The sequence below is a fragment of the Corvus cornix genome, chromosome 12, assembly GCF_000738735.6.
Source record: "Corvus cornix cornix isolate S_Up_H32 chromosome 12, ASM73873v5, whole genome shotgun sequence".
Lineage (NCBI taxonomy): Eukaryota > Metazoa > Chordata > Aves > Passeriformes > Corvidae > Corvus > Corvus cornix.
Genome location: NC_046342.1, coordinates 11,363,719 through 11,379,402, shown reverse-complemented (window position 1 = coordinate 11,379,402; position 15,684 = coordinate 11,363,719). Strand labels below are relative to the sequence as shown.

At 44.1% G+C, this 15,684-nt stretch overlaps 1 protein-coding gene across 6 annotated transcripts in view; it reads right to left on the bottom strand.

Annotated features, from left to right (window-relative positions):
• Positions 1–15,684, bottom strand: part of PLXNB1 (plexin B1) — a 74,317-nt gene that overhangs the window by 27,192 nt on the left and 31,441 nt on the right. For all 6 annotated transcript variants that reach the window (XM_039558863.1, XM_039558862.1, XM_039558864.1 and 3 more), the window contains exons 3-6: positions 7,666–8,809; positions 2,922–3,104; positions 2,379–2,507; positions 477–577 (exon numbers count right to left, since the gene is read on the bottom strand). In XM_039558863.1, coding sequence (XP_039414797.1) covers positions 477–577; positions 2,379–2,507; positions 2,922–3,104; positions 7,666–8,799 — 1,547 coding nt within the window. In that variant the 5' untranslated portion in view covers positions 8,800–8,809. The remainder of the gene's footprint in view (positions 1–476; positions 578–2,378; positions 2,508–2,921; positions 3,105–7,665; positions 8,810–15,684) is intronic.

Genomic DNA, 15,684 nt, shown 5'->3' with positions numbered 1-15,684 from the left:
TGGGCTTCAAAGGTCATGAACTAGTTCCTGTGACTTTCTCCAGGGAAGCAGAGCCAGCAGGCAGACACATACACCAGAATAAACCACGTCTCATTAAGCAACATCAGTAGGGGAGCAAGAACTGAAAGAGTGCTAAATAAGACACCAGAAGAAGAGACAAGATAGTTTCTCTACACTTGAAATGAGGTTGATCTGAAGTCAGACTAAAACCAGGCTGAAATCCAATGAACAGGAGAATCATGAGTGGTGCCAAAGACCCAAAAAGCAATGGAAATACGCCCCTGTGTGCAACTGCTATTGCTGCTGGCAGTGTTTTAGGGAGGCAGAGAGAAGAATGGTAAGTTAGAGCAAATATCTCATGAAGAAAATAAAAATAAACTAAATCCAGACACAGATATAAGGAAGAGAGTAAGCAGAGACAATCCCTAGACACTGTCCCTCCAAAATCCTTACAGGTGAACAGGGATCTATCTTACCGTCCCTGAAGGACACACCAGCCACAGTAGGGATCTTTCAGTGCCAGACAGGACTCACAGTCCAAGTACAGGGAACATTCCATTATGGGAACCTTTACCACCTGTCAGAGAAAGAAATGAAAAGTGGAAAACACAGCACACACAACACAGCCCCCGGGTCATTGTCTTCTTATGCCTAACTAGCAAGTCCCATCATCTCGATGCTCATCAAAACAACTTCTTGATCCTCCACTTATCCTCCCATAAAGACAAAAAAAAAAAAAAAGGAACAAGTTTCCAGAGCCCTTCATACACATACCACATACTGGTGAAGGACATCTAAACATCAGGCTGTAGAGAGGCACTGAGGCAAGCAAACTGTATTGCTATTCATTGGTTATTCTACAACACAGTTTGCAAGGAGGAAATTTTATTTAGTCATAAAACTGCATTTTAACAAAGTGAATTACAGAATAGCAGACTGAATATCATCCACTCTTTTGCTTTTCTGGACTCTGTCAAGTGAGATCATCTCTCCTGACACACAGGTGACTGAGGCTGGAGACAGCAGCTACAGCTGAGGCCTCTGAATCCATCTGCACTATTGCCCAGCTCTACCTGGCAGAACTACCATTTTGACTGAAAGTAGACCACAAAGCTTTGATCAATGTGGAACAAAAACTTTCTGCCATCTAGGGGTAAATTTTACTTGCAAAATTCTTCTGCTTCAACTTACCATCCTTGCTGATTTCAGCCTCTTGCCCTCTTTAATCTGCTACTACACTTCAGCTACTACTGTCAACTACTTTGAAATACCAACTTCTAATTCCAGACCTATTACTTTTGCTAAGCACATGATGCAATTTGCATCTTTTAATTGACAGAACAATTACAGTTAAGGATATATTTCAGATTTCCCTAATCTTCTTCCACTCACAGATTTCAACTCCTGCTTTGAAGTGTTACAAATTTTACAAGTATCTCAAAGCACACTGGGGGAGTGAAAGGAAGTAGTGGCTTTCCAGCATGCTCTCATTTTTTGTTTGTTCCTTCCTTCACAGTAACTCAAGGGCTGCTTTTCCTTTGCTAGGAGGATCCTTTCCTTTCCAGCTCAAGGAGCTGATATGAGTGGTGGTGTACAAATCCTCTCAAATAAAGTATCCATAGCAGGATTTCTTACTCAGCAGACACCAATACCCCAAAAGCCTGAGGCACTGCAATGCCTCTTCTCCTCCAACTGCCTCTAGGCACAAACAGAATTACAGAAAGCAGGGGTAAAGAGAAAAGTGCCTCACATGGCTCCTTCCACAGCTTGATTTCATCTGCAAAACTGTTGTTATATCCCTGGTCAGAGAACATCTCTGCTATCTGAAGACATTTCCCACTTATTTCTGCTTTTCATAGGTTACAGAAGAACAGCTTGATCTTTTAACTGATTAAAAACAGAAGTGCTACACTTTAATTACATGAAATCTCCCTTTTATCTTTTTAACCTCCTGCAAAACCAAGATGGGTCACACGTGAACCCAGAGGCTTTCTTCTGCTCAAATGGAGATGCACATTGTTGTCCAAACAGTTCCTGCTCAACACAGTGGAACCCAGGAATTCGTGGTGCCTTGTCTTCATGCCAGCAGAGCAGCCCTTTACAGCCTGCAGTTCACATTCCTCCATCGCAGCTGATACAGCCTGACAGATTTCAGAAAATGCATACAAGCTATGGATTAGGGTAACAAGGCTTTCTCCATGCTTCCTCCAGCTTCTGGGAAAGGCCAGTCCCCATTCCTGTAAGCAGACTGGCAGGCAGCTGCTGCTCAGCACAGGCTTAACCAAGTGCAGTTTCCCAGCTTTCCCTGCTCCTGTCAGCAGTTTGTCTGAACATCTAGTGCTTCGACTCCTCTGTGGAAGGGATTGTATTGCTCTTACCATTGACTGGGTCATGACAAAGAGGTGCTCCTGCAACTGGTCGAACAGCAGGTCTCTGCTCACCATGCTGTTCACCTGGATGGATACCGAAGCGTAGGTGTGTGCCTCTCCCTGGGCTCCCAAGTACACCTGCAAGGGAGTCACAGATGTGAGCAGGCAAAGCACCACCACAGGAGCTGGGGGCACCCGTCCTACAACAGGACAAGCTGGAACCCCTGCTGTGTGCAAGGATTTTAACCTCCCACCGCAACCTCTGTGCAGTGGCTTCAGCAACATGAAGCACATACCCAGAAATACCTGTGCAAACCACATAGGACACACCAGCCCTGCTGCTGGCTCAGTGCTGATGTAACCAAAGGCAATGTGACCACTTTTGGGGCATCCACATTTTCCCCAGGCAGTACAGTGTGAGAAGAGACTGTCCGATAATAACGATGTTTAGTAGGAACCCAACTTCCCAAGGAAAAAGAAACACTGCCTTTTTCCCCTTCTACCTGAGCATCCCTGGTTAGTTTTATCCTCTTTGCTGTATGCAGACCATACCTTGTGCAGCCTTCCTCTGCTGTCTCCCAGAAAAGCAATGGTGTGGCCATCTTCCACATTCACTGCCACAGCTGTCAGACGGGCCTCGGTTTTCTCCAGGAGCGGGGCTGCCTCCAAGGGCACCCGGCTGGCCATAGGGCTGGGAGTGTGGTCAGAGCCACAGGGGTAGGCATACAGGGTGTCCTTTTTGGGGGAGTGAAAAGAACAGGGAAATCAGTACCAAAAAAAATGGGTACAAAGAAAATTAGCACATTCAACACTTCCCACCATCCCCTTCTACCCAAATTCCCCAGCAGTGAATTCAGCTTTAACCCCTCTTAAGCTCTTTTTATTGAGAGCAAAACCACCCACATTTTAATAATTAGTTTAGGTATGTTGGCTGTTTGTACTCTCACAGAAATCTACAGACATTTCAGCCAGTTCATTCAGCATCAGTAATGAAATGCATTGAAACTCTCTCAAGTTCTCCAAAAAACATTACTGTTACACACTGCTGTGATATTGCTTTGGGGAAGATTTATTTTACTTTTCTGAACAAAGCAAAAAGATGAGAATTTCTTTTTCCAGTGCAAAGCCACCCTGTGACAAGTATCACCTCAGGCAATCTGCATGGTTTTGCTGTACCACCTACAAGTTAAATTCTAAGCCTGAAGTAGAACCCCAGGACATACATAAACACAGGGTGGGACACAACCTGCTCCAAAGAGCTTACTAACTGCACTTAGGAATCAAAGAGCACATGTAAGAGTCACTGTTGCACACTGCTTCAATCCTTCCAAGTCTTGTGAGAGTTCTGAACATTAACTCCACTGCACTGTGCAGAAACAGTCATCCTTCTGTTCCAGTTAGTGCCCTCCCAGTGCCACCAAACCTTCACTTACTGCATTCTAAAGAAGGACAATGAAAGCTACCAACTTATTTACTATTTGTTAAGTGTAGAGAAAACATATCCCATTACGATTCATCTTTTTCCTACATAACAAACTCAGTCTTGTCCAGGATAGTTCCTCTGTTGCTTTGTATCTTTCTCGGTGCCTTGTCCTATGTCCATTTCAATTTTACAGTATCCTTTTGGAGACTGAATGCAGGATTGTTCACCCAACAATTATTATCTAAAACACCATTTTTTAATTGATCAGTGGCTTGTCTTCAAACAACGTGGCTTGTGTAAATTCAAGATTTTCATCATGAAATCCCTTATGGATAACGTTTTCACTCTCCTCTCCAGCCCCTTACTAATTACTCTGACAAAGCTGTGTGTGGAGCAGCGCATTAACTGTGCAGTCCATACTGACTCCAGCTCTCTCTTGCCTCGGGCAACATGGTCAACTTAGACTCCTTGTGAGCAGGGTTACAGATCCTTCTGTCTGATGTCCGTGGCTTTGCACTTGGCAGCTCAGGCTGTGCGGTACCATCCAGCACCAGGCAATGGAGCTGCCCCCATCAGAGATCCATGATAACAGCACATCATGGCATTCCTCAGGCATCTGCTTATCTCTGCTCACTGATCCCATAGAAAACCTGTCCCTTTCTCCCCTCTCCTCCCTCTCCTCCCATTTCTCTGTTTGGGTTTGTTGTTTTGTTTTTTTTTTGCATTTGTGTTGTTGTTGCTGTTGGTTTTGTTTGGTTTTTCAATACTTGACTGCTTCCTGGAGAAACTAGAAGCAATCGGCAGCTTTTGATAAGGTCTATGGAAATCCCACTGTAAAATATATTTAACCTGCTCAGCTCTGTTCCTTCCTCAAATGCATTGTTATCTTAGCAGGGAAGCAAGGCTTGACACAGCAGTTCCATTAACAAACCATGCCAGTTAGACTAGCACTGCTTTCAGTCCAGTGCTTTCTTGTTTTCCTTTCAAATACTGATTTAATGATTTTTCTGCACACTCGGTGTAAGGCCCTGACTTAAAGTCTGAGGAGGTTATAGCTTCTAATGATGGCTAGTTTTTACCATCTCCTAAACTATCATTCATTTTTAGTGACACATACATTTTTCTTACCACCTATCGTTTGATATTTCAGCTCCTTCCAGTCATCTTCTTGTAACTTAAAGATTTCTATTTCTCCAGCTGTCCACTTTCTGTAAGATTTATTAGGAAGAGGTCCACTGCCAAATTTCCATGCTCCAAAGCATTAAGTACTTATTTTGAATGGGATTCTAGCTATCTTTTGCAACCTTTGTATAAGTTCATACGAATTCTGGAGCCTAATAACCTCACTACTGGCTGATTTTTCAAAGACTGCTTCAAAGAAGTCCATATACAAGTCAGAAATATTTGTACCCCAGTTGTGCTCCGCACTGCTGTTGCCTATTTGTGATGCCAAGGGCAAGTCACTTCACACACATTTATCTACCATAAACTGACGTGACCTGTGCAGGCTCTCCTAGCACTGGCACAGCCCAGCAGTGGCCTCACAGGGGCTGTCTGTATAAAGTACTTATATAAATTTACATAGAAGCTCTTTGAATTGCTTGCAGTGAGTAACATCTTGGCAACGTTGCAGAAAATGCACTTGAGGGATCATCCAGTGTCTTAATGAAATGCAGCAGCTCCTGCTGTGAATTCTGGTGTGTGTGTCCTACCTGCACAGGTAGGAAACAACAATAGGACAATCTATATCTATGCATGAAGAGGACAAAAAACAAAAGGAGAAGGTACATGCCTTGAAAACTACACCCACAGAAGACATGTAGCCTTCCTGAGCCTTGTAGAAACATGTTTCACACTTCCAATTCATCAAGTCACTAAACAGCATCTACATAGCCTCCTGCATCTCATGACTAACGAATCTCCAGGAAACTGAACAAATGAACTGGGTCTGAAATTCTTATAAAAACAAGCTGGTTTTTTTTTCCCCCAGTTGAAGAGATTGTATTGAACTGTAAAACTCAGTCTTAGCCTTCCTTGATGGGCTGAAGCCCGGAGGCAGAGCTAACTAAGGAAAAGGGCATACCTTATGCACTAGTTGGTTTGGAGGCAGAAAAATGTGAAATTAATTAGCATTATCCTTACATCCAGCACAAGCTGCTACCACTGAAAGGGAGTTAAAACTGTTCCTGCATAAAATGCCCATTGACAGCCGCTTCCACTCAGCCCTGACTGGAGCAGGCTAGAGTTGGCACAGACCCTTACAACATGTTAGATACAATTTGAATGACAACCACTACCGCGTGCTGAACGGTGAAGGATCAGGTTTGTTAGGACATTTACATATCATTGGACACGCTTGTTAATAAGACACCACACTTTGGTCAGCCCACTCAAGCCAAACCATCCAGCTGGGACCCTGGGATCACACATCAGGAATCACAGAGACTGCCTTTTTCTCCCACCCAGTGCACCCACTTCTCCATTGGATCAAATGGTATAAGGGTACTCTACATCATTTTGAATGAAGGATTTTTCTGATCTGCTCATACCTGTTTGACATTTAACTCCCTTAAGGTGCCCTAAAAATCACCTGTGACAAGTCCTTTCCTGTGGCCTTTCAAAGGACACATGGGGCATGCCTAACAAATACAGTGAAAGCAGGACGTCGAGCTGGGCAGTCTCTTGGTTCCCAACTCTTACATACTCCTCCTTACCTTACGCTCATCCTGCTCCAAGTCTGCTCTTTACCCTCCCCTTGTCCCACAAGTATTCTACACTCAGCTTTAGCTACTGAAAGGAAAACCATAATTTTAAGACTGGCTTTGAACCACACACCCAACCCCAGAAACTTCTAAAGCTATGTGGTACCACTTTGCTCTCTGCAGCACCAGGCTGGGAAGAGGCAATTATCTGGACAGCCTGTTCTGGAGAGGGAAGACACAAGATAACATGCTGCTCTGCTAAGAACCTGAAATATCCTTCGTGCCAACAGGCTGCTCATAGTCACAGAGCCTCATTCCAGGACACTGCATCCAGGAGAGCGCTGCTGCCCTGTGTTTGTATCACTGTTCCTGATTTTGCAGCCAGTGTGGCTGCCAGACAGTGAGAATTCAGGGTCACAGACGCTTTAAGTCACATTTTCATCCTGCAACATCCCATCATGCCTTTGTCACTGAACTTAAAAGGATTAACACCTCTTACAGCTCTGGAGAAAAAGAGCCAGCTCAGGAAAAGGTCCTTCTTGGGCCCAAAATTCTGTAGGACTAAAGCAGCCTACAGGAAATTGGGATTTTCACTGAATTACAGAATTATTAAGATTGGAAGAGACCTCTGGAGATCATCTAGTCCAAACCCCTCTGCCAAGGCAGGGTCACTTAAAACCTGTTACACAGGAACACATCCAGGAGGGTTTTGAACATCTCTTTGTTGACACTTGGTTTTGCTAATGTTCCTTTTTGTTCCTGAATGCCCTTGCAGGAAGCTGTTGTGAGGTGTACCTCACCATAAGCAACAGGGACCCAGTACACCCCTTAAATTCCCTTCCCAACACAGAAGTGCATGTACACATGCTCCTCTCCTTCCCTGCAGTGCAGACCAGACGACACAGATAAAGAAAGACTTGAACTGCAGCTTCAGTGCTCTTGCCTTGCATTGCCACAAGATAAGCCTCAGGGCGAGGTCACGCCAGACGCTCTTCCCACTGCCACACACAGTTCCTCTGCAAGGAATCCTGCCCATGTGGGACACACCAGACTGAGCCCCAAGGCTTTTAACTCAGATTTCAACATCCATCTGTGTAAGCAGGATAACTTCAGGAACACAGAGCAACACAAGAACACGCTGCAGACTGCTCAAAAGTGCAAAGCCACTTACCGCTGGCAGCTGGACACAGTTGGAACTGACATCATATTCAATATATGCTACTTCTGTCCCTTCTTCTGACTTCCCATCTCTCATGTAGCAAACGTCTCTAGTCCAGTTGGTCAGGCGATCTACCTCTTCCATTGCGTAGACACAGAGCGCAGACTCCTCGCTCAGTTTCCCAGAAGAAGCCTGCCAGGCAGAGAAGGCTGCAAACAGCACTTCCCCCTCGGTGTCCAGCTGCCCCTGGGCCAGTTCCTTTCCTGGTCGGGTGACATAGGCTGCTTGCAGGAGGCTGTATGTGTTGGCTTTGCTCTGGCAGAGCAGAGGTAACTCCACATACGAGTAATAGTGGGAGTCATCCAGGCAGATGCGCGAGATGTAGGTCTTGTACTCACGCGACTGGGATTTGAGGTCCCGCCGGTAGAAGAGGAAATAGACACTGGAGCGGTAAGTGAAGGATTTAATGAAATGGTGGTTGTACTCTGACAGCCGGCCCACAGCCAGTTTTGCTGTTTCTTCATAGGAGAAAATGGAGTGAGAGTCTGTTGCTTGAACATTCCCTCCATGGGCCCTGAGATTCCGAGTTGTGATGGGAGGAATCCCTCCTCCCACTCCTCGGCTAGTGTACCCTCGTCCCACAAACAGCAAGGGCACCTCATCCTTTGAGTAGGCAATGAGTCCCACAGTGGTGATATTGGGATCATTGGCAGCAACGTACTGAGTGTCACCAGGGCTCTCTGGCCGGAAGAGGACGTGGTCGATGGACGTCAGGCTCCTCTTCTCACAGATTCCCTGGTGGACGCTGCCACACACAATGAGCTCCTTCTGCACAGTGTTCACCAGCAGCAGCTTGTTGTGATTGTCAGTGTGGTGTGCCTGAGGGCACTCCAGCTTTGAGACCGGGGGGAGGCAATCCTTACTGTCCAGAACTGGTCCAGTCTGAACCATGTTCTCCAACAGCAGGTCAGATGTCAGCTGAAAGAGAAAGTTGGTGGCCCCCAAGTAAATGGTCCCAGATTCCAAGTCCATGGACAGGTGGAGGAATTTTGTAGTGTTGTGTGAGAATGTGACATACTGCAGTCCCCGTGGAATTGATGCTCCCAAGAAACAGAGAACAGGAAGGAAGAACGTTCCCAGAGGCATGGTAAACACTCTGCAAGAGAGGAAAGGCGGTTGTAACTCCATGAGTAAAGATTAGCACTCAAAATCCTTCAATAGCACTCTCATTATGAGAGGTGGGCAAAAACCCCCAAGAATAACCATAGAAAACAGAGCTAAATATGAAGAGCCAGCACACGGCATTAGCAGAAACACCCACAGCAAGAGGCCTGCAGGAGAATCAGAGATTTAACTCAGTCATCTCCACACCAAGATGACAGGCACAGAATCCTCAGGAGAAGCTGCAATACTGCAAGTAATGCAACACTGAAGCTGATCACTACTCTTGCAACATCAGAAAAATCCACATTTAAGTTGACTCCTGCACAACTGAGCTATGACGCTGTATTAGAAGTTCTCCAGGACAGGACCAAAATTCCCTAGGAACCAGCACATTGCATACAGTGTTAATGAGCAACACCATAGTAAAATAAACCACTGTCCAAGACAAACACAACCTGTAGGACCATTGTTTAAATAAACCGTAGCTGAGATCCAACTTGGAGCAAACTTATAAGTCCTTCACTCTATATTTGATCTAGATATCATAATTAAACCCTCTCTTTGTTACCACTTATGGCTATGAACAGCCTCTTGTGGGTCTAAGGCTGTTCCACTTGTGCTTCAAAGGAAACCTTCCCATAACATCTCTGCCACTGAGCATCACCCATCCAAGCAGAACCTGGGTGCCAGGATGAGGCCTCTGGAGTACCAGTCACATCAGCTCCCAGCCTCCCCCCTGGGACCACCAGTCTGCCCCCAGTCCTGCCAAGCCAGATCCTGTGGGCCCTCATCTCCTTAGGAAGTTACACAGCATGTCCAGGTGAGGGGGAAATCACCTTTACCTGCTCACTTGTTACTGCACTCTCTGGGCTGTAAGTCTCTAACTCGCACTCATTTCTCCACAGCGCTCCTCCCAGTACTGGGAAAGGTGATTTAAACATGCCTTTTTTGTGGACAATGCTCCATTCCTTCCCTGTCCCATGTCTCAAAGTGCAAGCAAGCCAGGTGGGGGTGGATGTTGGACCGACCCAGGGAACCACCAGACCTGTTCAGCTCCTCTCCAGAGGATATTTGGACCAACTCTTTTTGAAATCTACTGTGATCCACCCAAGCTGTCCCACAGATGGGAACAACTACTCTGGACAACATGGAGAACTCCATAGCATGGTAGAAATGTGGTTATAAGTACCTGCAACATTTAGATTAATGCTTTCCCCATAGAGAAAGGGAAGCAGCTGCAAGTACTCAATAATTTACTATGAGTACCACCTCATTTAAATTGAGAAGTAGGTGGTGATGCAGCTGTGAATCTGTTTCCTTCCTCCCCTCCCTCCCTCTTGCAGACAGGGTATCAAAGCTGCACAGAGCTACACAGCTGCCAGACTGGGCCAGAGGCTCCACAGAGCTGATGAGTACAGTATCTCCTCCAGAACTGGCCTGTAATCTGCTGTGCTCATTTTGGCAACTCAGCTCCTCAGGGGTGATATTAATTTTGTAGTTAAAGTTAAGAAAACTATCATCACTTCCTTCCTAGGCATCAGCCCTCTTGGATCTTCCTGGTAAACTCGAAGTGCTTTTAGCTCAGAAGTGCTTAAAGCACAGCAGTAGAAAAAGATCTGCAGCATTTCAAGAGTAAACTACACCAGCATTTACTGCAGGACTTAACCAATTTAGGTCACAAACTTCTCAACCCACAAACTGTGTCTTACACTCATTCTATACAACACCCAGCACACAATGTGCAGAAAACACTGTAGCAATGCTGAGAACAATAGCTGTTAAGACTCTAGATCCATCTTCTACTCCCCTGTTATTGAAAAAAACCCCCACAGAAGTCTGATTTCTGGCTCCTTTGTCAGTAAAACCGGCATCTTTGCTCTACCAAAAGACCAGTTGAGAGGATTAGTTTACTTGTGAAATCCAGCGGATGGAAGGTATTATAAAAACAACACTTTATTAAATATAGGCTTTGTGAAGCTCTGGAAAAGCTCCACTTCACACGGCTCTTGTAGGTAAGTAGGCAGCACTGTCAGGATATACCCGGGCACAGGAATGCTGGCTCTGGACTGGCAGCTTTCCCTCAGAGCACACAGCTGCTGATTCACACCGGACCAGCGCCGTGTTTGGGCTACGTGCACACTGGGGCTTTTGTTTGCCCTGATAATGGACACTTAGTGCTTTCTGCTTCAGAGCTGTGAACACACTCTGCTTCACCCAGACTGGCTAACAGCCCTGAACTATCCTAGGAGTCTCTTTTCCAGGATGGTGAGCGAGTCTGTTGTGGCACCAGAGAGAAACCCTCATCCTGTGGGAGATGTTACGTGGGAAAAGCCAGCAAGTAGATACAAACTGAAGGAAGGAGATTTAACTTGATTCTATCCCCTCAGGTTTACATCAGCAGAAAAGACCTTGCTCCACCTCCAACATGTGAGTTATTTTCAATGCATTTTCACCATTTCTATAGGAGAAAACTTGATTTAAGGAACTCCTTAACCACACAACTGTCTCTATACCTCTGCACTGCCATCATGCAGATGTCACGATGGCTTGTGCAACTGTCTGGAGTCTCCTCAGTATCAAGGCTTAAAATGCCTGCAAACAAAACAATAGGCTGATGGCCATCCAACAGCAGGAGCTTGACTATATTGTGAACAGCCACAATGACACGGCGAAGAGAATCTTTGATCTGGAAGCAGCTGAGAATCACAAGACATCATTACACTACACCACTCTGAGGAATCTGTAATCTTCTTTTGAGCTAATGCAACCTTCCTCTGCCAGCACTTACACAGTAAAATCGGCATGTGTCTCCAGGATTTATGGATTCTGAAACAGTGGCTTTCTGGCTAGAGGTTGTGCCTACAAGCTGCATGACTGCTCTGTCCCCCACAGAGCCCCACTGGCAACTGCCAGGGCAGAACTAACCAGTACTTCAACTCGAAGCCCAGCACATGACTCTACTCCAGCAACATGGATCTTGTTACAAGCTCATTGATCTGTATTTGAACTGACCCCAAATGTTTCACTGAAAGCATTTTACCTGTTGGAGGACTTGTACTGGAAAGAGGTTGGAAAATCAACTAGTCCTTCATTCCACCATACTATAATCAGATCTCGCTGTGGTCAAGGCTCTGACATATAGCTACTCTTCTTTCAGTCACCAATATCCCCCTGGAAGTCACTTTGTTAAGAGCTAGTCCTTAAACGTGGTCCAGATAAGAAACTACTGTCTGGTCCTCATGACTCTGTGAGAACAGAGAAAACAAAACAAGACGGTGGTACAGCATGTTCTGCTGGTTCTAATCACCCTGCACAATGGATGAACACTGAATATAGTGCTCTTTGTTGCTCTTTGCTAAAGACCCATTAGCAAATGAACTTCTATTTATTGCTAGGTGAGCAAACATACATTAGAAATGAGCAGGACTGTGTAGCTATCAGTAGCTAGAAGCATTTGCACCCTACATGAAAATAGAGAGAAAAAAAAGCCAGCAGCGTCTTTTGATTCATTTTCCAAGTTGTTTCTCAAGCACAGGCATCACTGCCTTTTTTTTATGCTTGCCTTTCAGTTAAGCCCATCACAACCTCTCCGGGAGGACAGGAAGGAGGAGGATAACCTACATTTAAATCTGATGGTTTCATGACAGGCTACACTACAGAGCTCTTTATGGATTTACTGAACCGTTCTGCTTCCTGTGCTCACTGTTAGTGTATAACACAGCTGTTGCAGACAGATTGCACTAAAAGTGTGTAGCCTTTAATTAATTCTGAATGCAATTGCCAAGGTTTAAAGATTCTTTTTAAATATTCAATTTTTTTGATGAATTCCCATTAAATACCAGACAATACTCTGGACACTGCCTCTAACTCACTGTAAAATATTAATATCCAGATGATACTGCTGAGTTTCATTTATTTAATCTGGATCACAACAGAAGGGCTAGAGGATTAGTCAATTGTGCCACAGAATATTTATATCACAGCCACATAACAACAACCAGTAACATTAAAGCAATGGCACTATTTTGTTACTTAAAATTTGAAGACAGACCGTGTGTTCTGTAGAACTATTTTTACCTCTCTGACCTCACGTATCCCTCTGAGAAATTTTACTTATTTATTAAAGAAACAAATGCAGAACTCATTTGGGCACATTTTAGCAGCGTATCAACACATAGAGATTATTCCAATACTCACAGATTATTTCCCTAATACCACATTCTATCCTCCAAACATGGAGAGGTCAGTTAATGTTCCAACTTCTGGGCTAGATTTCATACTCACCACCAAACCCAGCAGAATTAGCCTTGAAAAAAAATAAGGCCTCTGAAATTTGCACCTGCAATTTCCACTGTATCATTTGCAGAGCCAACCCACAGTGTGAGCACTAAAAGATTTAAAAACTAAAAGCACCATTCTTCCAGCTGCACGACGACCCTTGTGCTCCAGCACATTCAAATGGCCCAGCAGCAGGAAGACGACCACTGCTACGTTTTCTGCACAAAAGCCCTGAATTATACTCCTCTTCTAAGCTTCATATGCTCAACAGAGACTTGCTGTTTTCTGCTGTGAAAGATGGCATTCCCATTAAATAAATAAATCTTTTTTGAGTCTTATTTACTACTACCAGGCCAGCTCCCTGCTCCGTTGTTTAAGAACACTTGCAGCAAGCAGCTCCAGCAGAGATGAACACAAATCTCTGTTTTCCAAGCAAAATTGACCCCAAGGAGAATCCCAAGTCCAAGCCACCCTGTCAGAGCAGGACTGGCACAGACAAGGGAGCTCTGTTATACCAGATGTGAATAACACCAAAGCTGAGGTCAAAATAACTTAAAAAAACCCTCCAAACCCTTAAAGACAAAATATCAAATATGAAATGGCAAGGGAAGGTGGCAGAAGTTCTGTACTACAGAATTAACAGCATTCCTAGATAAATACTTGGGAAAACCCTTGATAGTTATTGCTGAACATTACAAGGTACTTTTCTGGATGGGGGTTGAAGTTATACTCAAAGCATGTTGCACAAAATATTGTCAGCTTTGTGATACCTCAATAATGCTCTTGGAAATGCTTTTGATACTTCAAAATTGCTCTTTGGGAAAAGCTGCAGAAAGTGCTTCTGCATCTCTGGGGCCACCTAAATATTAATTTCAGCCATACTGGAATCAACTGATGGTAGTAGATAGGTATTTCTTCTGAACAGCTCTAGCACAACCAAACTTTACCCTTGCACTGATGAAAATGTGTTATAAACACTAAGCTTCCAGTACAACTGGTTAATGAAGTGTTAATGATTAATACAATGTTAAATAGTGAACATTTTACAAACCAAGACCAACTACACAAACATTTACAAGGAATACGAAAGAACCACAAGATGCTTACTGTTGAAGAAGCTTTCCTCATATATACTCTGTCATTGCAAATCGAGAGTTGACTTTTCCACTTTACCATCCTCCCAAATACTAACACAATGTGAACTCAAGACCATGTTGCATGTGCATTTTTAAAAGGGGATATCAAGCCAGCTGTTAGTTTCTCAGCATCTTAACACAACCAAAGGATAACATTCTGCCAGTGTTACACATTTGAGGATTAAAGTCCTTTAATATCTGCTCCAATTTTCTGTGTAATCAAACCACAGAACACCACTAACCATCCCTTCTAGCCCACGAGCTCCTGACTAAATTCTCCTAGTGATCCCAGGATTTTTTCTTAGGGCTCCTAAGTTACAGAAACTACCACCTTAACCCAACAAGCTGATGTCTGAGGGTTCTTTACCCCAAGTAAAATGCCTTGTCATACTGTCTAGCTTTGCTTGTCACAAGATCTTCCAAGTCAAAGAAGCTTCTAGTCACTTTTTGTATGAACAGTTTGAAAACTAATCCTCCTTCTTAATCCTCCTTGGACAAGAAGATAAAGACAGCTATTCTAACTCTGACAGAGGTCCACCTACACAGAAGCCCTAGCTGCAGCAGCGGACAATAATAGATGCCTAAGAAGTAGACGAAGGACAAACAAGCATAATGCAATCCTTCCCTTACATATCCTGCCAGCTTTGAGCTTTCCCAAACCACAGATTGTAGCTACATGTAATCCTTCAGATGGATACATTAAGTGGTCTGAGCTTCTTCAGCCAGAAATACTTAATTTTTCTAGTAGCTCTCTAAGCTCATCCCAATTTGTCAACACCCTACTTTTTTAGTTACCTGACCTGGATAAGCATTCCCTTTTGACAGACCTGACCTGGACAGGCCACTCCTTTGGCTTTCTAACACTGCACTCAGAACAAATATTATTTTCCCCAGTTCGAATCCACCAGTCCTCCATTTACCCACCCAAGAATCCTTTGATCTCCTAGCTGCCATATCACGTTATGTCTGCATGTGGACAAATACCATCAGTGACTTAAATATTCTTTCAACTAGGAAAAAAAGAACTAGTTAGGAAAAAAATATCCCATTCTCTTAGAGTATATCCGAAGAGTCTAGATAGGTTTACAGCAGTAGTAAAACCTTGCTAGGAAAGCAGAGCTCACTGAAGCTACCCATCCAATTGGCTCTGCTGAGCAAATTCTCTGATTTTAGGCTAATCTACATACATCTAAGCCCATCACTCCACATAAAAACAATTTTCATTGTATGAGTTCAAGAAGCCATTATTGCCCAAAATACAGATGAATATTTGGAGCAGAGAGAAACCCCTGCAGCACCCAGGAAATTCCAAGCGTAGATTTCCCATTTCTGTTTAACTGAGATCCAAGAGACAATTTTTAATCTGGTTAATATTAACTAAACTGATTTTAAAAGAACTGTCAGCTAAGGCTCTTGAAAAAGAAGTTAAGAAATTGTGGAATTAAAGTCACAG